A 27,951-nucleotide genomic window follows, 5' to 3' on the forward strand; every position below is an offset into this window, starting at 1 on the left:
CTGCAGAAACCATTTCAGAACAATCTGAGATGGTGGGGGTCTTGGCTTGCTGAAATGACATGGAATGACCCCCTTCTCACTTCTCTGAATGAGCATTGTACACTACATGTTGATGCTTTTGAAACGTATATTTCACAACCGTGAATCCCCCTGGTGAATGATGAAACAGGACGTTAGTCATATTCCAGAAGTGTACATTGTACACAAAAGTACCAAGTGTGTATGTGCGGTCTTCAGGGGAGGAACAACTTTTTTTTCTCCAATCTTGTAAGAAGTTACTTTAGGCTTTAGCCATTTGAGGTAAAAGCCGTGTGACCTACATATCATGCCTAAGATTCATTTTAGCTCTGCTGTTAGTTTGAAACCCTAGGGAGCTACTCGAGATGGTAGCTGGGGCATCAAGAGAAGCAGTACTTCATGCAGGAAGATGCATGGACTGTGTACACATTGTACCTCTAATGTATGTGGCCAAACAAACACTTCTAATGTTGCCTTGACCACCGCCCACATAGCGACATCCTTTCGCCCCAGAGCAATTTCTCTTGTTTCCCCTGGATGTGTTGTTTATTTAGCACCTCTGGTTACACATAACAATGTAGCTTGGCTTCCAGTGTTAACATTCATTCCACTGCAGCACAGTCAGGGAGTGAGGCAGAGGGAGATGAGCACACCTGCTGCATTTCACATTCGTTTTTTTCTCTCTGCCTTCTGCATACAATACTTATTATGCAGGCTGTGGTCAGTGTGAAAGGGTGTGTGAACAACATTACAATGCTACTGAGGAAAAAAAAGCAGCCACTAATGTGGGATAAGCAGCTGAATGATGAGAGGTTCTACCTACATCTGCAGGATGAAATAGATAAAAGCAGAGAGGGCAGCAGCTGACAGCACAGACATTCCCTTGTGAGAAACACTCTGGGAGAATCGCATTTTCTCACTCCTCGCGTCCCCTCTTCTCGCCTCCTTCTCAAAACCTATTGGATGAGAAAGCCAAAGGTCCCGCCCCTCTGACCTTCTCCTCCAATGGGTTTTGAGAAGGAGATGGGGAGAGAATAGAGACGACGCGAGGAGTATACAATTTAGATTCTCACAACGTAGCGCTGAAAGGAGAGTGAGAGGGGAGGGAGAGAGAGAGAGAGAGAGGCTAGAAGAAGCAGGTGAGGGAGCCGAGGGGGTTTCTCTACCTCACAGACAGGTTCCTTCAAGTCTTCAGTAGAGGCAGCGGCAGCAACAGTGGAAGTTGTGGTGTTGTTTCTGTTAACAGCAGCCCGGAGTACCTGTTTGTTTGTGTGCGTGTGTGTGATTGATGCAGAGTGAGCGTTAAAGCCGGAGGGAGTGTAGCGATCTGTTGCTCCGGGAGCATCGGTCGTCTGTTCTCTGTCTCTGGGAGTGCTTTAGCAGCATGGAGACCAAGTCCCTCTTCAGCCTTCACAAAGCCTTGGCTCAGCCAGTCAAGATGTGTATGTTTGACTTCCCTGTCAACATACTGGATGATCTGGTAAGAAATAGCTCATATGTTGTTATTTGATTCAGTCGCAGTCTTTTTGGCTGTGTGTGTGTATGTGAGAGAAAGAGTTTATGGGTGAGAGAGAGGGTGGTGATTCAGAGAAGGAGGATGTGTTTGTCTGTTACAGTATGCTACCACCAGGGTGGTGGTTCAGCTGTTCAGTGTGTCTGGCACACATCCAAGAGCAGAGTTGGGCAACCATTCCCCTGTGGTGTGCGTTTACTTCGATATGTTTTTCTTGTGCATGTTTAGTCATGCCCACTATTGAATGTGGATGTGTTTTTATTGTTTATTACATAGTTATAAATATGGTATTACTTGCTACTTGGTGGTTCATTCTTTTTATCGGTGTTGGAAATTATTTGGTTTTGTGTTGTTGTAATTCACTGAGTTTGGAAATAGACTGTGACATTGGTCTCTAGTTCCTCCTCACTGTGACAAGTCCATCTCTGTGTGTTTCATTGTGTCAGCTGTTTTCCTCTAGTCGTGCTCTTCTTACTCAAACCCTCTTACACTTGATTATAGAGGAAGTTGCTTCTGTTGTTCCCTATGGTAGCTGCTGGTCTATGATTTATTTCCAATTACATGTTGAACAAATAAGTTGGGAAACAGAATCTTTGCACTAGAGGCATTTCGTAAAACCTGCTGGCAGTCTTGGCCCAAACCCAATCAAAAATACCCTGCTTTTCCCTGCTATTAGATAGGGTGTCTCCTTAAGGTATTGTAAAGCTGCCTCAGAAGGGTTGCATTTCAAATGGTCTTCAGTTAGCTGCAGGCCAGTTGTCAAAAAGTTTTTAAATGCTAAGACCTACGAGCTAGGAGTGCCTCAGAATGGGCCTGCAGCTCCTTGAAATAATGGTGAGCAATAAATCCATCCGTTCATAAGAGCAGACTCTTTCTGTCAGGTAGTTAGGAGGTCTGTGGTTCTCAGAAGTGATTTCATTCTGTTTGAATGGGACGTTTCATAGCCCTTTCCTGCAGTAAATTGCCAGATTGGCTTCATGGGTCGAATGTTATGAATATTTTAATTAATAAACTTTATTTTTAAAAACACACAGAAAATCTGATGTATATAAAGTGTAATATTGGGATGCAAACTCAAAATTGAATTAATTTCAACTATCTCTGACATGGTACAAGTGTCTTCTTTTTTTTTAAGCTCATAACTAAACTTAACAAAAAGAAGAATAACTATATTATGAAGCCAAGATCAATGACATAAAGAATGATGGAAAAAAACTTAAAAGAAATTATGAGCAGAAAGACCAATTTAACTCCATCTTTCATTGAATAAATGGCTTATTCATCACAAAACCATTTGATGTTGCCAATTATTGTAATGATTACTTAATTGGCCAAGTGGACAAACTTAGGCAGGAAATGCCAAAAATGAACAGTGAAGCGGCCTTTACTGGTTCTAACAGCAGACCTATAAGCTTTCTAGCAATGCCATTTCGCTGTAAACAAATTAACAACAGACTTTCAGCATGCTAATAGAGAAGGGCACTCAACATGTACTGCACTGACACAAATGACGGATGATTGTTTGAAATAAATTGATAATAATAACATTGTCGGAGCTGTACTGTTAGATTTCAGTGCATAACCTGTTGTTGAAAATACGTATGGCTTTTCAGCCTTTGCCATATTGTGGATTCAGAGCTATCTATCTAATATAATTGAAAGGGCTTTCTTTAATGGAAGCTTCTCTAATGTCAAACATGTAAAGTGTGGTGTACCGCAGGGCAGCTCTCTAGGCCCTCTACTCTTTTCTATTTTTAACAATGACCTGCCACTGGCATTAAACAAAACATGTGTGTCCATGTATGCTGATGATTAACAAAGAGTAGTAGTTTGTTTTGGAATGGGTGGCCAGTAATAAACTGTTCCTGAACATCTCTAAAACTAAGAGCATTGTTTTTGGTACAAATCATTCCCTAAGTTCTAGACCTAAGCTGAATCTGGTAATGAATGGTATGGCTATTGAACAAGTTGAGGAGACTAAATTACTTAGCGTTACCTTAGATTGTAAACTGTCATGGTCAAAACATATAGATTCAATGGTTGTAAAGATGAGGAGAGGTCTGTCCGTAATAAAGAGATGCTCTGCTTTTTCATTTTGACCCCATTTTGAGATCTTGCGTGAAGCCCCAGATCGAGGGAGATTATCAGTGGTCTTGTATGTCTTTCATTTCCTAATAATTGCTCCCACAGTTGATTTCTTCAAACCAAGCTGCTTACCTATTGCAGATTCAGTCTTCCCAGCCTGGTGCAGGTCTACAATTTTGTTTCTGGTGTCCTTTGACAGCTCTTTGGTCTTGGCCATAGTGGAGTTTGGAGGTTGTAGACAGGTGTATTTTATACTGATAACAAGTTCAAATAGGTGCCATTAATACAGGTAACAAGTGGAGGACAGAGGAGCCTCTTAAAGAAGAAGTTACAGGTCTGTGAGAGCCAGAAATCTTGCTTGTTTGTAGGTGACCAAATACCTTTTTCCCACCATAATTTGCAAATAAATTCATAAAAAATCCTACAATGTGATTTTCTTGATTTTCTTTTCTCATTTTGTATGTCATAGTTGAAGTGTACCTATGATGAAAATTACAGGCCTCTCTCATCTTTTTAAGTGGGAGAACTTGCAAAATTGATGGCTGACTAAATACTTTTTTGCCCCACTGTATATATATAAATGTTTAATGTAGTTCTGTCCTTGAGCTGTTGTCTACTAATGTTCTGTATTATGTCACGTTTCATGTTTTGTGTGGATCCCAGTGTCACGCCCTGATCTTAGTATTCTTTGTTTTCTTTATTATTTTGGTTAGGTCAGAATGTGACATGGGTGATATGTGTGTTTTTGTCTCATCTAAGGTGTATGTACTGTCTAGGGGTTTTGTAGATTTATGGGGTTGTTTCCATCTAGGTGTTTATGTAGGTCTATGGTTGCCTAGATTAGTTCTCAATTAGAGGCAGGTGTTTATCATTGTCTCTGATTGGGAACCATATTTAGGCAGCCATCTTCTTTGGGTATTTCGTGGGATATTGTCTATGTTATACGTTAGCACATTGTTTATATAGCGGTCACGGTTGGCTTATGTTTTTTGTTTTTGTTTTTGTTTAAGTGTTCTTCATTAAATAAAGAAGAATGTATTCTAACCACGTGTGTGAGGTGTATACTTTTGTTTCAAAGTAGATTTGTTTAAGACTACCAAGAAACGCTCTTTGACCCTGATTTAGGCCACTACAGTAAAAGGTTTTAAGGAGCCAACTCTCTGTCTGTCAGTAGGATTTTCCTTGGAGACTTTTTTTGTTCAGGTTGTTAGGCTTCTAGATCACATAACGCCCCATAAAACTAGGCTCTTATGTAACCTTTATAAGAGATTGACAACAACGCATGTAACTTATGGTGAACTCATTCACGTGTTTGTCTTGTTGTTGTACTCCACCATAAGGAAGCTGTGCTAGTGTGGGTAAGTCTCTAAGAGCTTTGCACACCTGGATTACACAATGTTTGCCTATTTTTTTATTTAAGCTTTGTGAAATTGGTTGTTGATCATTGCTAGACAACCATTTTCAAGTCTTGCCATAGATTCTCAAGCAGATTAAAGTCAAACCTGTAACTCGCCCACTCCGGATCATTCACTGTTCTCTTGGCCAGTGTAGATTTTGCTTTGTGTTTTAGGTTATTTTCCTTCCGAAGGGTGAATTAATCTCCAAGTTTCTGGTGGAAAGCAGACTGAACCTGGTTTTCCTCTAGGATTTTCCCTGTGCTTGGCAAAATGTTTTATCCTGAAAAGCTCCCCAGTCCTTAATAATTACAAGCATACCCATAACATAATACAGCCACCACTATGCTTGAAAATATGGAGAGTGGTACTCAGGGATGTGTTGTATTGGATTTGTCCCAAACATAACACTGTATTCAGGACAAAAAGTTAATTGCTTTGCCACATTTTTTGCAGTATTGTCTTGTTGCAAACAGGATGCATGTTTTGGAATCTTTTTCATTCTGTACAGGCTTCTCTCTTTTCACTCTGTCAATTAGGTTAGTTTTGTGGAGTAACTACAATGTTGTTGATCCATTCTCAGTTTTCTCCTGTCACAGCCATTAAACTCTGTAACTGCTTTAAAGTCACCATTGGCCTCATGGTAAAATCCCTGAGCAGTTTCCTTCCTCTCCAGCAACTGAGTTAGGGTTAGGGTCTGTATCTTTGTAGTGACTGGGTGTATTGATACACCATCCAAAGTGTAATTAATAACTTCACCATGCTCAAAGGGATATTCAATGTCTACTTTTTATTTTTATTTTTACCAATCTACCAATATGTGCCCTTCTTTGGAGAGGCATTGGAAAACCTCTCAGGTCTTTATATGTGTGGGGTACAGAGATGAGGTAGTCATTCAAGACATTTCAGATATACATTGTTTTATTCATTTGTAAAAATTCAGAAAAAAATAATTCCACTTTCACATTATGAGGTAGTGTGAGTAGGCCAGTGACAACACGTCCCAATGCAATTACTTTTAAATTCAGGCTGTAATACAACAAAATGTGGAAGAAGTCAAAGGGTATGAATAAATTCTGAAGGCACTGTAAAGTACCGTTTATAGTTGTAATTTGCAATTGAACAATGGGACAGTTTCTTCACTCTTACAAGCTATGAGCAGGCTTTTTGGAATCCCTATCATTTTTTTGTAGAAGTTAATATTTTATTGTTCAGTTTCTTGCGTGTTGACACAACTGTTTAAGTAAACACCCACTGGAGTGGGCCTGAGGTGGTTACCCAATCTGTGACTGGGGAGGGGAGAGAAGGGACAGCCCTAAGCCCTGCTTTTGGTTCTCTGTCCCGGTCCGGTTTTATTCTCCAGTCTTATTCCTTGGTTCTGAGAGAAGCAGTGATGTGGTGGGCTCAGTGGACCTGTGGACTGCTGAGGGGTGGAGACTTCTGTAGGACTCAGTCTATGTGCCAGGCTGCCTTCATTACTGTGAAACGCAGAGAGGTAGACCGAAAGGTAGGTATCAACTCTGATACACTCAATATTATGCCGGAAAAAATGTGAGTTTCTTTGATAAATGATATATGCCTGAGCATGTGCGTGTGTGCATACAGTATGTGTGTGTTCCTCACATTTAGCAGTGGCATATTATCCAATAGCTTGGCTTTGTTGTTTCTGTTCTAAGTGTGATATGATCATACTTCTGTATTTTGTTATAGGTTAGTTGTACAGTTAGTACATGAGCACTTACTGAGAGTAAACCATGTTGGGGTATCTGCCATAGCAGAACAACACTGTTTATTGATTCAAACAGGAAGCCTGACAAATAGAAGAGGGTGGACTGTGGTTTAATCATAGGAGGGCCAAAGGTAGCCAGCTGGTTGCACCTCCAATTCAAAATCCAATTTATTTATATAGCCCTTCGTACATCAGCTGATATCTCAAAGTGCTGTACAGAAACCCAGCCTAAAACCCCAAACAGCAAGCAATGCAGGTAGGTGTAGAAGCACGGTGGCTAGGAAAAACTCCCTAGAAAGGCCAAAACCTAGGAAGAAACCTAGAGAGGAACCAGGCTATGTGGGGTGGCCAGTCCTCTTCTGGCTGTGCCGGGTGGAGATTATAACATAACATGGCCAAGATGTTAAAATGTTCATAAATGACCAGCATGGTCGAATAATAATAAGGCAGAACAGTTGAAACTAGAGCAGCAGCACGGCCAGGTGGACTGGGGACAGCAAGGAGTCATCATGTCAGGTAGTCCTGGGGCATGGTCCTAGGGCTCAGGTCCTCCGAGAGAGAGAAAGAAAGAGAGAAAGAGAGAATTAGAGAGAGCACACTTAAATTCACACAGGACACCGAATAGGACAGGAGAAGTACTCCAGATATAACAAACTGACCCTAGCCCCCCGACACATAAACTACTGCAGCATAAATACTGGAGGCTGAGACAGGAGGGGTCAGGAGACACTGTGGCCCCATCCGAGGACACCCCCAGACAGGGCCAAACAGGAAGGATATAACCCCACCCACTTTGCCAAGCACAGCCCCCACACCACTAGAGGGATATCTTCAACCACCAACTTACCATCCAGAGACAAGGCTGAGTATAGCCCACAAAGATCTCCGCCACGGCACAACCCAAGGGGGGGCGCCAACCCAGACAGGATGACCACATCAGTGAATCAACCCACTCAGGTGACGCACCCCTTCCAGGGACGGTATGAGAGAGCCCCAGTAAGCCAGTGACTCAGCCCCTGTAATAGGGTTAGAGGCAGAGAATCCCAGTGGAAAGAGGGGAACCGTATTTAGCACTAACTGAAGTTTATTTAGTGCTTTATCCGGGTAGCCGGAAAGTAGAGCATTGCAGTAGTCTAACCTAGAAGTGACAAAAGCATGGATTAGTTTTTCTGCATCATTTTTGGACAGAAAGTTTCTGATTTTTGCAATGTTACGTAGATGGAAAAAAGCTGTCCTTGAAATGGTCTTGATATGTTCTTCAAAAGAGAGATCAGGGTCCAGAGTAACGCCGAGGTCCTATACAGTTTTACCTCCATGCTGACAACTCTCCCTCTCCCTACCCCATCCCTTTCACTCTCTCTCTCTCCTCTCTCTTTCTGTATCTCCTCATCCCATACAGCTGTTCAGGGAGAGATTTGTGAATCTGAATCATAGCAGCACCAGTAATCTCTATCTTGTGCTGCTGAATGGGGGGACATGGGAGAACATGTGGGCTCAGGAATGTATTGGAGAAAACACCCCCTGTTGTTAAAGCAGATGTTTTCTCAGTCACACCTGTTTTTATTTTCTTTCTCACACTTAGAATAATGTATGTTGTTGAATATTGTATTTTGCAATGTGTTGTAGTAATGTTTGGTTCTTAAGAGGTTCCAAGTGTGTTCCAATTCTGACCAGCAGAGGGAAGTGTCACTCAAGAGAAATACCATCAAAATTGTCTATCCAGTCAATGTCGGAGATGACATGAGCACTCATCCACAGAACATACAATTATACCCCTAATGATACGTTTGCAGGTCAAATAAATCGTATCATCTTTTTTTTTAGATAACCAGCTGTTTTCAAAAAAGAAGAAAAGTATTGAATGTTACTTGTAGTTGTTGCCTCACCTCATCAAGATAATCGCTTAGGAGTCATTGCACAATTGTAAAAATACCCCAGCACTAATTGAAGTTGTACTGTTATACTCACACATTCCCTGGGGGTACATAACGTCTAAAGGATTCACTTGCCTTCAAAATGCTTCACTGACTATGGTCCATCCATTAGATTTATTCTAAGGTTTTGGTGGCCAATATGCTCTAGTTGTTATCTATCCTTTTATATTTCTACCGAGGTATAATACCCCTGTTGTTGCGCGTTATGGCTACATGCAGTGAATACATTTTAACCGGACGAATGTATCAATATATAATACATTCTCTGGAGACGGTTTCCACAGCGACATAATAGTAACAACGATTCCCCGAGGGACGGGTACCGTAAGAAAGGTGGAGCTATGGAGCACTTTCCGTAACTGAGTCATGCATTACCAAGTACAGTAGGTCGAGGCGCTTGCCTTTAGTACAGTAGCATACTCCGTCTATGCACGTCCGTTTTTACTGTGTGGGTGGGTCCATGGTAAAAAATAATGTTATTGTAGCCTATCATACGAAGGAACTATGGATGTACGACCAAGATAGGTTGTCACAGCAGCGATTGACTGCCATACTCGTATCATTTATCAATGGTCCACTTTATGGGGATGTACTCCGATGCGCAAAACATCAAATCAGGATTCCTCGATGAGATGTTTGATGCTGGAACATGGAAGGTGCGAAATATTTGGGATGGGGTAAAGCTGGAGGTTGGCGAGGACGAAAGCCCGGTGGTCCTTCACAGTTTTACCCATTTGGACCCTGACCTACCACTATTTGAGGTAAGCCAGTGAGCTGTGCGTAAAGAACTCTACATCAATACCGAATTAGTAATTATAGGCTCGTGGCCTAGAGCTAGTGTCCCTAAACTGAACATTTGGGATGTGGTAGTATCCTATTGATTTTGAGTCTTATCAAAATGTATAAAATGTAGGCCTACTGAAGTTCATAGTGATGTTTCACAGTTTTTATATGGTTGTTATCATGACATAAGTACTGAGTGTCCTGTACTACCCACATTTCAAAGGAAGATTCAAAAGAGTGGACTATGTTCCTTCTAACTTAGGCTACTATCTGCTGATGCTCAATACTGGCCTTATAGGCAGATGGGGAACGTGTAAAGAAGTACATATACCTCAGCACATATTATACTATGGGTCTGTACTTTTAACAGTTGTTTTTCACTGAGAGGTTGCCGCAAATAAAGCATTGGGGATGACTAATCAAATTGGTTGGCCTTACATAATGCCTCCTTCGATCAGAGGAGATCAGATGAGGACGAGAGCGTAATTGATACAGTGACTTTGAATGTTGTTAGTTGTTACATCAGATCAAGAATTGGCAGGCAAAACATCTGTAATTCTGGGAATGTGCGTATACAAACCGTGTGTGTGTACTTACTGTATGTTACCAGTAACACCACCGTCTGGCATGCATGTTTCTAAATATGTTCAATATCCTTCTGAAGAATAAATGCTGCCTTAAGAGTTTCCACAAGCTTGTGAAACGAAAGGCTGGAACTCAAACGCTCCATTATTATTAAAGACAGTATGTTTCCTTCATTTGTCACAAGTGTAGAGGGCAATTCAGTCTCCACTCCTACATGTACCAACTCTCTCTCTCCTGTAATCTAATCCTCTCCAGTAACACAATTACCTAATGCTTAATCCCCCTCTTTCATTGGCCTAGGAGCTGCCTCTACAATCACAGCCATTCTTCTCCTTCAGCTGAGTAGGCATGGTGAATGTACAGTATTGGAATTCAATAGTTCAGTTGTGTATAAAGAAACTCAGTCCATTGAAATTAATTTGACACTTCAGCCAATGGCTGTTGATTACTTTAGGGCCCCTATAGCCCCTGTAACCCACATGCAGTTATATATCCTTGAGCTGAAATGATGGTGTAGTGAGAGTCTGTAAATAACTCGGGTCTATCTCAGGAGTGCTGTGTCACAGGCTTGGCATAAGATTGATACTGTTATGGTCACTCTGTCATCTGAAATATTACATTACTGATAATGGTACAACCAAGGGTAGAGAGGAGGAGCCACTTTGTCTTGTGGATGATGTCCTCACCCTGTATATGTGTGTCCTTCCTTTGGCCCTTGTCCATTAGTCATGATTCATAGTCATCTAGCCAATATACTGTTATGATGATAAAGTACTGCACTTTATAGCTAATTGTTTATTTCGGTTTTGAGTTTATTAGGTCAATCAAAGAGATTAAACTGGTGATACTGGCACAAATTCTCCTTGGTAAAAGATGGCAGACCGTCATTGAAAAGTGTTATTGTTAATAATGCAATAATTAAAATATTAGGGCTTAAGAATTTAAAGAGTATTTCCACATATGTGGTAATGAACAAATTGGACATATCATTTGTCAGACAAATAAGTCAATAGCAAATCATACTCTCCCTCCGAATAGTTAATTACATACTTTGTTGTTGTTTTGTGTGGGTTTATGTGTGTGTGTGTGTGTGTGTGTGTGTGTGTGTGTGTTTGTGGAAATGCTCTACAAATGTATTTTTTGTTAAGGAGACCATTGTTTGTTGGATCTCATCCTGAAGACTGCAGACTGCAGGCGGAAGTTTGACTGAGTACTGTAATGAGGAACTGTAGGTGGATTTGTAGCTCATTTGAATGGAGACGGAAAGGAAGGGAAAGGGAGAGGAAGAGGGACAGCGAGTGAAAGAGAGGGAGAGTGGCATTGAGGTTCAGGAAGGTGGAATGAAAGAAACAGACAGTGTCTGGAATGTTTAGGCCTGCATCCTGGAAAATAACTTTATTCCAGGTTTTTGAAACGTAATACCAAGTAAGTAGTTGTCTTTGACTTACTTCCAAACATGAATTCCTACTTATGTCCCAAACCGTAGGCTACTAATGTTATAGCAAGGATGTAGGCCTTGTTCTGTCTGACTATTCCAAATATCATTTTTGTGGATACAGCTCCTGATATGATTTCACATAGAACAAAGAACATTCTGAACATTCAACTCTCTTGTGCTCACAGGCCCTCTCTTAAAGAACAGCACTCAAAAGAAAATGAGTAAGACAAGCAGATAATGCACACTCGCATTTTACCCTTCCACACTAAGTTTTGTGTAAATCATAAACCGATGTCTACGGGACATTTTCTGCTCAGTTTGTGTCATTTGTGTGTATATTTGTGTTTATAGTTGAGATTTTTGCTCTAGAAAAAGTGATCCTAAGCTGTACATGATCTCATTGGCTTTCAACAGTCATTGTGTGTGAGCGGAAGCTGCTGCCTGTGCTAGAGGGTCACTGTTGGACTGCACTATTGTTTGTGTTGTGTATTTGTTGACTTTATTTCGGAGTAGATCTCTTTCTGGTGGGGACTTTCTATGGGTCAGTTCCCTGAACAACTGGAGGAGAGGAGGATTATGAAACCAGCTGTGGATTTGCCAACCATTTCCCAATAGCCAACACTATCAACAAACTACCGAAATACAATTATAAAAAGTAGATTGTTATAGCGATGCTATGTGCATTAGCTGTAATTGTGCCATGTGACAATGTGTATTCAGGCACATGTAAAAGAACGGATTATCTGCAACTGTTGGCTGAAGGATGGAGGTCTCTGTTGGCACTAGCTCAGAGTCCAAAGATCAATGCTTTGTTTATGTTGTCATTGTGGCTACAGCCTCGCTACATGCTATTCATAAGGTTTCTAAATGACTGAAGCTAACACATCCAGGTAGATTTTTTTTTATAGATGGGATGCATGGTACACACTGTAGGTGAGACTATGAATATGACCACTCATTGTCGACTTGCATTGACAGAGGAAGTTCATTCGGACACAGTCTTGCATAAAAAGCGAGCTTGCAAAACAGAACCCATTCAAATGTTGCAGTTGTCGTGGTTACAGTGAGGTTCCTGGCCTGTCAAGTCAAGACTAGTTTTCATTCTTTCATTTTTGATGGACTTTCCAGTTAGAATTCGCTTTCCGATAAACTGATGACTTGTTTAAAAGGAGACTCTTCCCCACGTGAGTTTCGTTTCCTTTCTTCCCTATTAGAGATGCACACCACTGTCTAGTATCTAGTCATCATCACACCCTTGTGACAGCAGCACCTTTTTGTCATAATGAGGAAGTTTACTTCTAGAATGCATGGTGCAACTCTATTAGTGTGTGCTCAAGTACAACACTTGATCAAATCAACTCCAGATCCAACACTTAATACAAAATTAACTCAAGTAGGCCTATCAACACTCGTAGTTTATTTTAATCTGATGGTGAACAGATGTAGGATCTTAATTTGATCACCTTGTTGCAGGATAACTTTATGGCAATGCAGGACATTTAAAAGGTGTAATGCATTTGAGATTTAAAAAATGATTCTGAAGTTTGTAATTTCCAATTTCAGGCTTGATTTTCCTTACAAAACTGTATCAACCCCTACAAAAAAATGTCCATTCATTATAATCCACATAATAATGAACATTTCCTGTTGCTGCAGGATTATTTTCATGCTGTAGCAAACTGGCTCAGATTAAGATCCTACATCTATATATTGTATGTTTGTGATGGTGGCTCCTTTTGTGTTAGAACAACAGAAAGTGGAATTGAGACCAAAGGCACACTACTAGGGCTACCCATGACACCTCTGTCGCTGACTAAGCTATGAGTCAGGCAGAGAGGGAATATGACTGGTTAAGGCTAAATGGGGGAAGCTGTTTTCGCTTACGTATATGTCTGTTTCCTGGCCCTACTTATGCCCTGTTCCTGTGGCTCTTTGGGAGTTTCCTCTGGTTTCCATGGAAACCTGGTCTCTGGAGAGTCCCCTGACTTTTCTGCAGTTGTAAATAGGTCCTGTGTGGCACAGCCATACCACAGGCAGCCACAGTTCATCACTGTATACACATACACAGACTACACAAATAGAGTTTTCCACACAAACCTAATCTTATCTAAACCCTTTAATCTACATTTACATTAGGATTATGGTTTCTTTCTCCTTTTCATTCTTTCATTATTCAAGACCTGGTGAATCTGAATAGCACTGATTTGAGGCCTTGCTCCATGAACCTAGAGAGGTTGCCATTATGTTAATTAAGAGCAGGGCTGTGTTCAATTGGGTTTAGATTGATAGGCCAGCAGCATTTCTGTATGGCTCAGATGAGCATGACTCTCTCTGACTAGCCCAGTGCTGGTGTGCTCAGCCTCTGCCATACAAGGGAAAGGAGGATACCTAGTCAGTTGTACAACTGAATGCATTCAACTGAAATGTGTCTTCCGCATTTAACACAACCCCTCTGAATCAGAGAGGTATGGAGGGCTGCCTTAATCGACATCCACGTCATCGGCGCCTGGGGAACAGTGGGTTAAGTGCCTTGCTCAGGGGCAGAGCAACAGATTTATACCATGTCATCTCGGGGATTCGATCCAGCAAACTTTCGGTTACTGGCCCAACGCTCTAACCACTAGGCTACAAACATGTAAAAAAAAAATGATTTGTAACAACATACAGTAAAAATAGGTTGCATCATTGATAGTATGAATATAGCACTTGATATTGAAATGCAGCTGCTCCACTCCATGGAAACCAAGCAAAACAGAGCAGCTGTGTGATTGAAGGTGAGAGAGTACAGAGTAGGCTACGACTAACAGCAGATGTCCTGAGGGAGAAGCTGCTGTATACCCAGCTACTGAAAGGTTCTGATGAATAGCGTGTGACAGATACACAAGTAAGGGTATGACTGATGTCTGTGGCATGCTAGATTACTGTACATACCAGTCCCCCATAGAGGCCGGAAGCCAAAAAGTGATTAAACCGATGTTGCTTGGCTATCTGGGCCAAGTGCCTGGGATGCTCACTGTAAAGTCCTGTAATGGAAATGTATTCTGCTACATGTACTGGTTATGCCAGACTGTGTGCGTTTAAATGACCATTACTGTTTACAACATTCTGTGTTGGAGAGCTGGAGAGAAAAAAAACGAATGGCGACAACAATCAACAACAGTGAACTGTTTTATGGCCTCTTTCATTGGGCTTCTACACCTGCATTGCTGGCTGTTTGGGCTTTGAGGCTGGGTTTCTATACAGCACTTTGGGACATCAGCTGATGTAAGAAGGGCTTTATAAATACATTTGATTGTTAGTTCCTTGTTTGTTAAGCAGGGCTCTGTTGTTGGGCTGTGTATCTATAGCAACCTCTGTTTGCTGAACAGTATTGTTATTTATGCATATACCCCAGTGGAGGCTGCTGAGGGGAGGACGGCTCATAATACTGGCTGGAATGGAGTTAATGGAATGGTATCAAACACATCAAACTGGTGGTTTCTATGTGGTTGATGCCATTCCATTGACTCCATTCCAGCCAGTATTATGAGCCGACCTCTCCTCGGCAGCCTCCACTGTGAGTGATAGAGAGAGGGAGAGAGATAGAGCAAAGGCCCGATCTCAAACGTTGCTTGTGTATTTCCAACATTTTGCTGTTTTTTCCCCCACCCTGTAGAGCTCGACACAGGAGATCGGAGAGGAGGTGGAGGAGGGGGCAGTCTTCACCATCACCCTGAGGAAAGTGCAGCTGCACCAGTCGGCCAGTAAAGGGCAGCGATGGCTGGGGGTGGAGACAGACTCTGCACTCAGCCTGTATGAGACATGTAAAGTACGCACCATTAAGGCTGGTACGCTGGAGAGGCTGGTAGAATACATGGTGTCAGCGTTCAGGGGTAAGGACTCCACCTACGTCACCATCTTCCTCTGCACCTACCGCTCCTTCGCCACCACCCAGCAGGTGCTGGGCCTCCTACTCAACAGGTACAGAGCCTGTCGGCTATGAAGCTAAAACCACATCTGCAGGTGTACACACAAACACACACAAACTAACACAGTGTACGTGTCAGTTCCCTGTGTAGAACGTTGACAGATGTTGTCCTTCATGTCTTAGGTATGCCAAGTTTCAGAACCAGCCTGGTATAGACTTACACAGACACACTCAGGAGGACCACACAGAGATCAGACAGTAAGTATCTGGGGAGACCAGCGTGTTCAAACAGTTTGTTCTTTCAGAATTCTAATGTACCACTGGTGCTCTTCCCTCTCTGTCATCTGCATGTCTCCTCATTCCCTGCCTCTTCCCATCCGGGTTGTGTCTTGCAGCAATGTGTCGTCCATCCTGGGGGCGTGGCTGGACCAGTACTCAGAGGACTTCTGGAGTCCTCCACAGTATAGCTGTCTACACCACCTGATGTCCTACCTGCACCAACACTTCCCTGGCTCCGACCTGGAGCGCCGTGCACTCAACCTGCTGGCCCTCTTCCACCGCAGGCATCGGTGTGAGCCGGACCTTAACGGTGAGAGCCAGGATAGGGTTAAACTGGTCTGTGTCTCAGAGATATCAGGGATGATGGGGATGCTGATGCTTATTAAGGGCCTGTGGTGAACTGGTAAAATAGACGGTCATTTAGGCAGTCTGATTATTATCTCAGCTGTGTTTTCTTTACAGTGGAGCAGGTTGGCTGTCCGTTCGCCACGCAGGAAGAGAGTGTCTTTGAGGACGAGCTTCCTGCCCTGAACTTACTGTCCTTTGACCCCATCATGGTTGCTGAGCAGTTCACACTCATGGATGCGGTGAGACATTCCCCTCTTAATTTGAACTTGCTGTTCGAGTTCAAGTTACTTCAATTTTGTCTTCTTTGTGCTCACCCTTTACTTACCCTTACCTTCTCTCTCCCTCCCCCCTGACGTCATCCTCTAGGATCTGTTCAAGAAGGTGGTCCCCTACCACTGCCTGGGGGGAATCTGGTCCCAGCGGGATAAGAAGGGGAAGGAGCACCTGGCCCCCACCATTCGGGCCACTGTGGCCCAGTTCAACAGAGTCACCAACTGTGTCATCACCACCTGCCTCAGCAACCCCTGTCTGAAGCCCACCCAGCGGGCCAGACTGGTGGAGCGCTGGATAGAGGTGGCCAGGGTAAGGCATTAGACCCACTCTCTGGCTCAATCACTCAACAGTTAGTTTCATGTGTAGGTCATTGGTCATGTCTGTTTTTGTCACTCCATGGGTTCTTTCTGTTGTGTTTAGGAATGTCGGATCCTCAAGAACTTCTCATCTCTGAGAGCTATCCTCTCTGCTCTGCAGTGTAACTCTCTCCACCGACTCAAGAGGACCTGGGATGAGGTGTCCAGGTGAGACAGGGGATCAGCGACAGAGGGATAACAGTTGGGTTGGAGGGTGTACTATTAGATTATGAATTGAACCAGGGGGGTTTCATGGTCAAGTTCCCCAACCACCAAAGAAAACATCATTAGTGACATGGGTTTATGGTTGGGTTGATGGTAGAAGTTAAAATGTAATTTATAGTTTTTTTTGCAGTGGTGGTTTAGGTTTGTCTTTGCCACTGAGATATCAGGTTCCTCTTTTGACCTATTTGACTTATTCTGCCAACAGAGAGAATTTCCGCACCTTCCGTGAGCTGTCAGAAATCTTCTCGGATGACAACAACTACTCTCTAAGCCGAGAGCTGCTGGTCAAGGTGGGTCAATGATCAGAGGTAGAAGCGTGGATGTCGAAACGATTGTGTGCATAAATGACCCAAATGTTACTCAGCACCTAGTAGATCTTTTAGGATAGGGACTGCATAAACAGGATGTGGTTGTGTCAAAAGTGGGGGTTGACAACTAGGGTGAGCACTAGTAGTTGACAGGAAATGTGGCTGGCTGACCCATTACTGCTTTATTGGCCCTCATCTCTATCTGTACAGCTGGGTCTCCATAGCATCCTGAAAATGAATAGACAAACTAGCTAACACCTTGTCTCCTCTCAGTTGCTAGTTCATTTATCATGAGTTGTACAACACTGTATAGAATCTTACCTTGTAGTGTTCCCTCTGTATCAGATCCACCAGTGCAAGTATCAGTGTGTTTGTGTTTCGAGAGGACTTGCTATGCCTAACCGCATGCCTGCAGTGTCACCAGTAGTCGTTCATATTTTACTCTTTCAACACAAGGCTCAGTGCTTCTACCAGGACTAGATGGACTAATATGACCATATTCTCTTTGATGAAGATCACAGAGGATTTATTTTTTATTTTACCTTTATTTAACTAGGCAAGTCAGTTAAGAACAAATTCTTATTTTCAATGACGGCCTAGGAACAATGGGTTAACTGCCTGTTCAGGGGCAGAACGACAGATTTGTACCTTGTCAGCTCAGGGGTTTGAACTTGCAACCTTCCGGTTACTAGTCCAACGCTCTAACCACTAGGCCAACAACATATTCAGAGACAGCATTATCAGTTATATCTGAATCCTCCAAGAGAAACATATTTAGTCTTCTCACCTGAATACATTCCTACACAAAGAAATAGGACGTGCCCTCGTCGTTGTTATGCCTATTTAGCATAAGTTACTCTTTAACTGCCAGCATATTCTTTCACTGGTGAAATGGGGAAATTACTTTGATGTCATACGAAGCAATTATGATTGGAAAAAGCAGAGAGTTTCTCTAACAGGTATTCCTATCCACATTCCTAGGCTATTGGGCTTGTAAATTAATTGGCCCTAACATTGAAGCCTGGGGTGCTTGTTGACGTACATTGGCTGTGAATTGACAGAGGAAACCTGTGCTTGCTCAGAGGGAATCCCCACTGACGTCATAGGCAGTTGGCAAGTACAGATAAGAGCACCACCCTAATGAGGCATGTGCCTGTAAGGGATATCCCAAGGCGTTGTCCTGCTTACCTCTGCTCCCCCTTACCACTACTACTCTATCTATCTGGGCCAGCCCAACCAGGCCTGTGTAGGATTGCAAGCTCTCATTACCTGGGGTGAAGAATCACTCTGGTTTGCATCATTCACAGAAACGTTAGAGTTAACTCGACAGTGCCCATACTGAACCCTCTCATATATTTGTGAATTAGTTAAGCCCTGTCCATCTACTCTTCTGAAATTGAATCATGGCCAATACCAGTTATGTTTCCCATTTGGTTTTTGCACTGTTCTAGTCAGTTTTGTAAAACCAGATTCTCCTCCCTCTCTCTCTGCAGGAGGGCACCTCCAAATTTGCCACCCTGGAGATGAACCCTAAACGAGCACAGAGGAGACACCAGCAGCAGAGAGACTTGGTGAGTCGAGATGTTTTTTTTAAACATGAAATACCAAAGTCAACCACTTTATGCTGTTATTGTGTTCATAGCGCCATCTAGTGGTTAGATGTGTGTTATTGCTCCTGTGGTCACTGCTCTCTCTGATAACTCCTCTCTCTGACTCTGTCTCTGTCCCAGGGGGTGATGCAGGGGACCATTCCTTACCTGGGCACCTTCCTCACTGACCTGGTCATGATGGACACGGCTATGAAAGACTTCACCGAGGTGAGAGTCTATCTCTATCTATCTCTGGATCCTGTAGCCTCTTCAGTCCACTTGTTAAGTCTCTGTTTATAGCAACATGAATAGTGCCCACATCTAATTGTTCTTTGTTCTCTATTCCAGAGTGGACTTATCAACTTTGAGAAGCGACGAAAGGTAAATTAAATTCATATGTACCTATGATAAATAGGTGTTGGTAAACAGGGAGACACCCTGGTATTATGGTTGTGGCCCACCAGAGGTGACTGGCAGAGACTCACCCCCAGCCCCCCCTCTCTCTTTCTCTCTCTCTCTCTTTGCAGGAGTTTGAGGTGATAGCTCAGATTAAGCTTCTGCAGTTGGCGTCCAACAACTACAGTTTCACCCAGGATAGCCTCTTCAGGGATTGGTTCTCAGAAGTGGAGAGACTCAGTGAGACAGAGAGGTGAGGAGAGGCCTAAGGATTTTTTAATGAAATGTAAAATGAAAAGAATCAAGTCTATATGGTCATACAGTGTTGTCATTTCCATTCCTTTTCTCCACAGCTACACTCTGTCCTGTGAGATTGAACCGCTGTCTGAGTCTGCCAGCAACACTCTCAGAGCCAAGAAGAACGGGGGCATCATGAAACGCTGGAGCGAGTAAGTCCCATATAGTATAGACAACTTTTCACACTATCCCTAAATGTATTATACACTGAACAAAGATATGAACGCAACATGTAAAGTGTTGGTTCCATGTTTCATGAGCTGAAATAAAAGATTACAGAAATGTTCCATACATGGTAGTGAGCATTTCTCCTTTGCCAAGATAATCCATCCACCTGACAGGTGTGATATATCAAGAAGCTGATGAAACAACATGATCAGTACACAGGTGCTCCTTGTGCTGTACACAACAAAAGGCCACTCTAAAATGTGCAGTTTTGTCACACAACACAATGCAATTGGAATGCTGAATGCAGGAATGTCCACCAGAGCTGTTGCCAGATAATTGAATGTTAATTTCTCTACCATAAGCCGCCTCCAACGTCGTTTTAGAGAATTTTGCCGTTTGTCCAACTGGCCTCACAATGTCCCAGTTCCTCCATGGCCTGCATACTCACCAGACATGTCACCAATTGAGCATGTGTGGGATGCTCTGGATCGACATGTACAACAGCGTGTTCCAGTTCCCGCCAAAATCCAGCAACTTCACATAGCCATTGAAGAGGACTGAGACAACATTCCACAGGCCACAATCAACAGCCTAATCAACTCTCAACTCTAAGAGAAGTCACACTGCATGAGGCAAATGGTGGTCACACCAGATACTGACTGGTTTTCTGATCCACCCCCCTACCTTTTTTTAAAGGTATCTGTGACTAACAAATATTTTATTCCCAGCTGTGAAATCCAGAGATTAGGGCCTAATTAATTTATTTCAATTGACAGATTTGCATGAACTGTAACTCAGTAAAAATCTTTGAAATTGTTGCATGTCGCGTTTATATTTTTGTTCAGTGTAGTTGGAAATTAGTATTGACATTTTTAGCGTACATCCTTACCCGGTGTTTTCCATTGTGTACAGTCTGATCTTTTTAGAGGTCCGGCTCTTATACGTCTCTGTGTTTTCCTCCATCTCCAGTCGCCAGTTAACTGAGGCCAGCTGCAGCAGTGCAGGAAGCTCCCACTCCAAGTCGTTTGACCAGTCCCACTTCAGACTGTACCAGGGAGGGGGAGTTGATAGTGGGGACACACTCAGCGTCACCTCAGCCGGCTCCAGCGGCTCTGACCTGGAGGATGTAAACTCCAGCTTCCTGTCGGACTCACCGGACGCCCAAGAGAGAAAGGTGAGGAGGCGGACCATGGTCACATGGGGGGGAGGCGAACACTCCCACCAGATGCAGAGGCATTTCATCATGCCGCACACATCCATCTTGATTTTTTTTTCTGAGATACTGAAATTACAGCATCACTGCAGCAATTTCAGTCCTGACATCGTCATGTCTTTGAATTAATGTTCTATAATGATTAAGGGCCATGTGAATTGACACTGCCCCATGTACTTACTTTACCGGTCAGACTTTTGGCTAACTGTGGCTGTGATTCCCTCTATAGAGCTCTACATCCTCAGTAAAACATTCAGCCTCTGCTTTGGGGAAAGAGTGGCAGACTCCTGATCCCAACTTCACGGTACTTCCACTCCAGCTACCTTTTCTTTCACACCCTCTCACTCTAACACGAGGGGGGTTTCTTCTTTCTAACCCTCTCACTCTCACACGAGGGGGTTTCTTCTTTCTAACCCTCTCACTCTCACTCTAGGGGGTTTCTTCTTTCTAACCCTCTCACTCTAACACGAGGGGGGTTTCTTCTTTCTAACCCTCTCACTCTAACACGAGGGGGTTTCTTCTTTCTAACCCTCTCACTCTAACACGAGTGGGGTTTCTTCTTTCTAACCCTCTCACTCTCACACGAGGGGGTTTCTTCTTTCTAATCCTCTCACTCTCACACGAGGGGGTTTCTTCTTTCTAACCCTCTCACTCTCACTCTAGGGGGTTTCTTCTTTCTAACCCTCTCACTCTAACACTAGGGGGGTTTCTTCTTTCTAACACTCTCACACGAGGGGGTTTCTTCTTTCTAACCCTCTCACTCTAACACTAGGGGGGTTTCTTCTTTCTAACCCTCTCACTCTAACACGAGGGGGTTTCTTCTTTCTAACCCTCTCACTCTCACTCTAGGGGGTTTCTTCTTTCTAACCCTCTCACTCTAACACGAGGGGGTTTCTTCTTTCTAACCCTCTCACTCTAACATGAGGGGGTTTCTTCTTTCTAACCCTCTCACTCTAACACTAGGGGGGTTTCTTATTTCTAAGCCTCTCACTCTCACTCTAGGGGGTTTCTTCTTTCTAACCCTCTCACTCTAACACTAGGGGGGTTTCTTCTTTCTAACCCTCTCACTCTAACACGAGGGGGTTTCTTCTTTCTAACCCTCTCACTCTAACACGAGGGGGTTTCTTCTTTCTAACCCTCTCACTCTCACACGAGGGGGTTTCTTATTTCTAACCCTCTCACTCTAACACGAGGGGGTTTCTTCTTTCTAACCCTCTCACTCTAACACGAGGGGGTTTCTTCTTTCTAACCCTCTCACTCTCACACGAGGGGGTTTCTTCTTTCTAAACCCTCTCACTCTAACACTAGGGGGGTTTCTTCTTTCTAACCCTCTCACTCTAACACGAGGGGGTTTCTTCTTTCTAACCCTCTCACTCTAACACGAGGGGGGTTTCTTCTTTCTAACACGAGGGGGTTTCTTCTTTCTAACCCTCTCACTCTAACACGAGGGGGTTTCTTCTTTCTAACCCTCTCACTCTCACACGGGGGGGTTTCTTTTTTCTAACCCTCTCACTCTCACTCTAGGGGGTTTCTTCTTTTCTAACCTCCTCATTACCGTCTCATCACAGACATTACTTCTCAGCTTCTCACCCTCATTATCTTTATAGTTACGACTCATACTTTCACATTTCACATTTTATTTGTTTATTGCAGCATGCCACTCTGCAACAGAAGCTTGTTCTGTGGACTGTAAATGGTTGTAATCGATCTCGCTCTCTTTTTCTCTAGTTTTGGGAGTCCACCTCCCTGTCATCTCTAGACACCTCAGGGATGGGTTCCGGTTCAGGCTCCAGCAGTGCTTCGTCCTCCTCGGTGTCCTCCTCCACTCCTCTCCCAGGCGCCTCCCACTCCCACAAGCGCTCAGTCTCAGCCGTATCCTGCTACTCCACCCTTTCCCTGCCCCGCTACAACCAGCAGGTGGATGACTGCTGCATCATCAGAGTCAGCCTGGAGGTGGACAACGGCAACATGTACAAGAGCATCCTGGTAAGACCAAGGAGGAGGAGCAGGAGCGAGTTATTTGATATTGATAGATTCATTTCTTGTGAAATGTTTTCCTTGTGGAAAATGTTAATTGTTAGCAGAGGGCGGTTGATTCAATTAACAATGTCTGAGCCAGAGAAGAGATTTCAGGCACATCAGTTTTATATGTCAACTAAAAATGTGTTCTTTATCTCCTGGTGCAGGTGACCAGTCAGGACAAGACGCCAGCAGTCATCAGGAAAGCCATGGTGAAACACAACCTGGAGCGAGAGAAAGCTGAGGACTATGAGCTGATGCAGAAAATCTCTGAAGAAAAAGGTAATATGATCATTTACCAAAAATATGTTAAAGGCCCAAAAACTTGATTTCCTGTGCTTTATATTTCCACAATATGAGGTTGGAATAATACTGTGAAATGATGAAAATGATAATAATGCCCATTTAGTGTAAGAGCTGGTTGGAGTTTTGGCCTGCCTGGTGACATCACCAGGGGGTAAATTAGTTAATGGACCAATAAAAAAGAGTTCCAAACTGCTCTGCCAATAACAGCTGGTTTACTGTTTTCCCCTCCCCACTCAGACCAAGCAGTTACAAGCATTTTGCTACACCCTGCAATAACATCTGCTAAACACCATGTATGTGACCAATAACATTTGATTTGATCCCTCCCAGACAGTCCTAGCAAAATTCTTCCTTGAGAAATGTCTCTTTGCTAATAAGCTATTTTTGTTTCTCTTTGACCATTTTAATTGAAAACAATCACAGTAAGGTACTTAATTGCTATCCCTTCTTAAGAAAAAAGAAATACGTTCATAAAATAGTTCGTAAGTGCAATTCCTCAACAATATCTTAAGATTTAATTATTTTCTTACGAACTTCTCAAATATCTTCTTACAAATCTTAAGATGTTTGTTGCTAGGCAACCGATTTAGATTGCGATCGAGCTAGCAATGGCAATTATGTTAGCATATTTCTTACAGAGACTACCGTTCTAAAACATGTTCTTGGGTTTAAAATAATCAATACGGAAACTTTCAGATGAAGTTTGTGAGTGAATGTTAAAGCAATGTTCAATTGCTTTTATGAGTTTAGCTATCTTTCCATTAACTATATTTTCAAGAATCAAAATGCTTAACTTTTTACTTAAGGAGAAACATAAGAAGTAGAGCAAGAAAGTTTTCAATAAACCTTTTGAGGAATTTGCTTAATTTCTTCTTAAATCTATAGTTAAGGAAAAAATGGCAGTCCCGAAGAACCCGACTCAACCTGCTGAGCTACCGTTCAGGTTACACTTAATTAAAAAATCCTAACTACATTCATTGTAAGTACGATGTCCAGTAGAGGTCGATGTTTGAAAGCAGCTTGGAATCGAAGAATGCATTGGAACCACAGCGAAATCAGTGGGATCTCACTTTGTGCAACACCGGTTTGAAAAAACACGGAAGATTCATTGTCGTTGATCACGTGATGATGTTACTTTGAAAATAGTGCCACAGATAGAACAATGAGACAGATATTTCACTGGATGTATAAATATGGTAGTGATGGTAATGAGAGGAACCCCAGTGGCCGGCAGTGTGATGGTAATGAGAGGAACCCCAGTGGCCGGCAGTGTGATGGTAGTGAGAGGAATCCCAGTGGCCGGCAGTGTGATGGTAGTGAGAGGAATCCCAGTGGCCGGCAGTGTGATGGTAGTGAAAGGAACCCCAGTGGCCGGCAGTGCGATGGTAGTGAGAGGAACCCCAGTGGCCGGCAGTGTGATGGTAGTGAGAGGAATCCCAGTGGCCGGCAGTGCGATGGTAGTGAGAGGAACCCCAGTGGCCGGCAGTTCGATGGTAGTGAGAGGAATCCCAGTGGCCGGCAGTTCGATGGTAGTGAGAGGAATCCCAGTGGCCGGCAGTGCGATGGTAGTGAGAGGAATCCCAGTGGCCGGCAGTGCGATGGTAGTGAGAGGAATCCCAGTGGCAGGCAGTTCGATGGTAGTGAGAGGAATCCCAGTGGCCGGCAGTGCGATGGTAGTGAGAGGAATCCCAGTGGCAGGCAGTTCGATGGTAGTGAGAGGAATCCCAGTGGCCGGCAGTGCGATGGTAGTGAGAGGAACCCCAGTGGCCGGCAGTGCGATGGTAGTGAGAGGAACCCCAGTGGCCGGCAGTGTGATGGTAGTGAGAGGAACCCCAGTGGCCGGCAGTGCGATGGTAGTGAGAGGAACCCCAGTGGCCGGCAGTGTGATGGTAGTGAGAGGAACCCCAGTGGCCGGCAGTGTGATGGTAGTGAGAGGAACCCCAGTGGCCGGCAGTGCGATGGTAGTGAGAGGAACCCCAGTGGCCGGCAGTGTGATGGTAGTGAGAGGAACCCCAGTGGCCGGCAGTGTGATGGTAGTGAGAGGAACCCCAGTGGCCGGCAGTGCGATGGTAGTGAGAGGAACCCCAGTGGCCGGCAGTGTGATGGTAGTGAGAGGAACCCCAGTGGCCGGCAGTGCGATGGTAGTGAGAGGAACCCCAGTGGCCAGCAGTGTGATGGTAGTGAGAGGAATCCCAGTGGCCGGCAGTTCGATGGTAGTGAGAGGAACCCCAGTGGCCGGCAGTGCGATGGTAGTGAGAGGAACCCCAGTGGCCGGCAGTGCGATGGTAGTGAGAGGAATCCCAGTGGCCGGCAGTGCGATGGTAGTGAGAGGAACCCCGGTGGCAGGCAGTGGATTTTGGACGACATTCTGCAAATTTTCTCATCGATGAAACATTTCATCTCAATGCAGTTTTCAATTCCCAAAACAAAAATACGTAACGAACAGAGTGGACTAAGTTTTGTAGACTTTACCCTTTGCCAAAGTTTTTAAAAATTGCGTTGTTTAGGAGTGTAAATGCGAATTGAGTTATTGCACACGCGCACAAGCGTTCCCTAACGGAAATATGCAAATGATATTGAGATCAAAATGGCTGCATTGGACCTTTCGTTGTCGCCCATATAATACTTTTCATTATCATTCAAACAGATTGTCATTAATAGTATATCCATTTGTTGTTCTTACCACTGACACTTATCTCCATCCATCTTGTATCGTGTCCTAATTTATGAATTACTTACCTGGAAAACAAATGTTTTTACTAACAATATATACACCTCTCCTCTCACCCTATAGAGCTGCGGATCCCAGACAATGCCAACGTTTTCTATGCCATGAACTCTACCGCCAACTATAACTTTGTGCTGAAGAAACGTACCTCATCCAAGACAGGCCGGGCCAAGAGTGTAGCCAGCTCTACGTTGCCCCGCATGAAGCAGAAGGGCCTGAAAATTGCCAAAGGGATCTTCTGAGGGCGAGTGCCCCAACTCTCTGTCAGTCTTCTGGATTAAGGCCCTCTAAATCCACCTACACTAAAGTATCTGAGAACTACACTAGAGATGGAGCCTAGTGAAAAACAAGAACTGTCTGCATGTATCATAAGCAGGCAGCAAAGCAGGAGAAGCAATTACCGGTATCAACACAATTGTGTCCAGACCAGGACTCTCCAGACAAGCCTGAAGAGACTGATGTCTTCTTGGCTCAGGCCTTGATTATTGGGAGCTTAACAATGTGCTGTCCCTAACCCTTCGTGCCTGAGTTTGTGTCAATGGTGTTTACAGATATTTGGAATATCTGGTCATGTTAAATACTCTCTCTGACTCTGTGATGATAAGAGGGGTGTTAGTAAATATAGTAAAATAGGAGCACAAGGAACGTACAGAAAACAACTAAAGTGTCCTGATGTGATTAGATAGAGAGGTGCTCCTTTCTAAGTTTGAAGAGTTTACTGCAGATGCTGCCATATTGAATATAGGTTCAAGTCTGTGCCCATTTCAGAGCAAACAAGGTGTGAATAGTGTACACTCTATTAAGGGCAGCCAAGAGACACATCTTGTTATATTCAATTATAACCACTACAAGGAAGAAGGATGTAGCAATGGAGCTCAATATGCTCAAAATAAACATTAGAAAGATTACAGAGAGTTAGGTGTAAAATAAGAGAAAAATGTGATAGAGATACAGTATTATGGTATTTAAGAAATGGCCAACTTCACAGCATAATATCAGCATTACTTTGCAATGGACCTTCATGTTTGGCGATGTTCCCATTACAGTTAGGCCATTGCTTTAGTTGTTTTTGCCACCATTTCCTTTGCTATGGGGCTGCTGCTAAATGTACATTTTCTAAAGGTCAATAATTCACCTGCCCAATCATGCAAGAGGAGTTAACAATCCTCGACCTCAAAAGAAAGCAGTGCATCAAACCCCAAACAAGCTTCTTCTTACTTACAAGCAGACAAGAGTGGGAGGAATGACACCAACTCTGAAATTATTACAAGCATGCCAGTGGTCTTTTCATGTCATGGAATAGACGACCAAAAAGTTGTCATTTCACTGACATTACATGCCTTTATTGCTCAGTGCTGTATGCTGGTCCCAACCCCTTCAGTTGCTTTTTAAATGTGTGTCCTTTCCTTGATGACCATGGTAGGACCATAGAGATGAGTAATAGCAGCATGGTGGAAACTCCCCCGTGATGTTAAGAGTTCTTTTTGGAGGGACATACATAGCATAATGATTGGTTATCTCTTCTGGGCTGTGTCACTGAGGGTATTCAATTAATGCCCCGGACTTCCCCGGGTGAACTGGGTTAGCTTTAATTGCATTAGTTTTGTAACTGGGTTGCCTCCTAGGAGTGAGCCATGTACCCCGTTTTGGCCGATGGCGAAGTTGGCTCTAAACAAAAGTGACGTAGGTTAAGCACATGGTTTAATGACTAGGATTCTGTGTTTTCACATGCAGAAGTGATTGCTTTTGATTTTAAAAAAAAAGGCTTTAACTGCCTTCCCAATGAAAACTAATTAGAAGATTCAAACATATTTTATGGAAAAAGAGATGTATGTTTCTGAACGATTCATGATGCTGCCTTGTTGACAACATGACCGAGCGGCACAAATTACAATTCGATTTGAGAAGGGTACTCCTCCCTCACCGCTTTGGCCCATTCATGTCACGGGCCATAGCCTGGTGCACTTAATCAAACTCCCTCACTGTGATTTGCTCCCTTACACTGTGATTGGGTCTTTGCCGATTGCTCCGATTGGCTCTCTTCTATGCAGAGCACTGTG

The 27,951-nt window shown here is 43.4% G+C and overlaps 1 protein-coding gene across 4 annotated transcripts; it reads left to right on the forward strand.

Moving 5' to 3' along the window:
* Nucleotides 1-1,078: 1,078 nt before the first annotated feature.
* On the forward strand, nt 1,079-26,813 carry LOC110535052 (ral guanine nucleotide dissociation stimulator). 4 transcript variants are annotated; one of them, XM_036935713.1, is made up of 18 exons: nt 1,079-1,498; nt 15,135-15,439; nt 15,570-15,644; nt 15,782-15,975; nt 16,128-16,252; nt 16,380-16,595; nt 16,707-16,810; nt 17,073-17,157; nt 18,669-18,746; nt 18,906-18,992; nt 19,113-19,145; nt 19,292-19,413; nt 19,514-19,609; nt 20,595-20,799; nt 21,068-21,142; nt 22,567-22,824; nt 23,025-23,139; nt 25,958-26,813. In XM_036935713.1, the coding sequence occupies exons 1-18, from the start codon at nt 1,403-1,405 to the stop codon at nt 26,131-26,133; spliced, it is 2,445 nt and encodes an 814-aa protein (XP_036791608.1). In that variant the 5' UTR covers nt 1,079-1,402; the 3' UTR covers nt 26,134-26,813. The 4 variants fall into 4 exon arrangements, with proteins under 4 accessions (XP_036791608.1, XP_036791607.1, XP_036791606.1 ...); XM_036935712.1 differs by lacking the exon at nt 1,079-1,498 and adding an exon at nt 6,283-6,517; XM_036935710.1 differs by lacking the exon at nt 1,079-1,498 and adding an exon at nt 9,015-9,434.
* The last annotated feature ends 1,138 nt before the right edge of the window (nt 26,814-27,951 follow it).

This window comes from Oncorhynchus mykiss, chromosome 11 (assembly GCF_013265735.2).
Source record: "Oncorhynchus mykiss isolate Arlee chromosome 11, USDA_OmykA_1.1, whole genome shotgun sequence".
NCBI classification, from domain to species: Eukaryota; Metazoa; Chordata; class Actinopteri; order Salmoniformes; family Salmonidae; genus Oncorhynchus; species Oncorhynchus mykiss.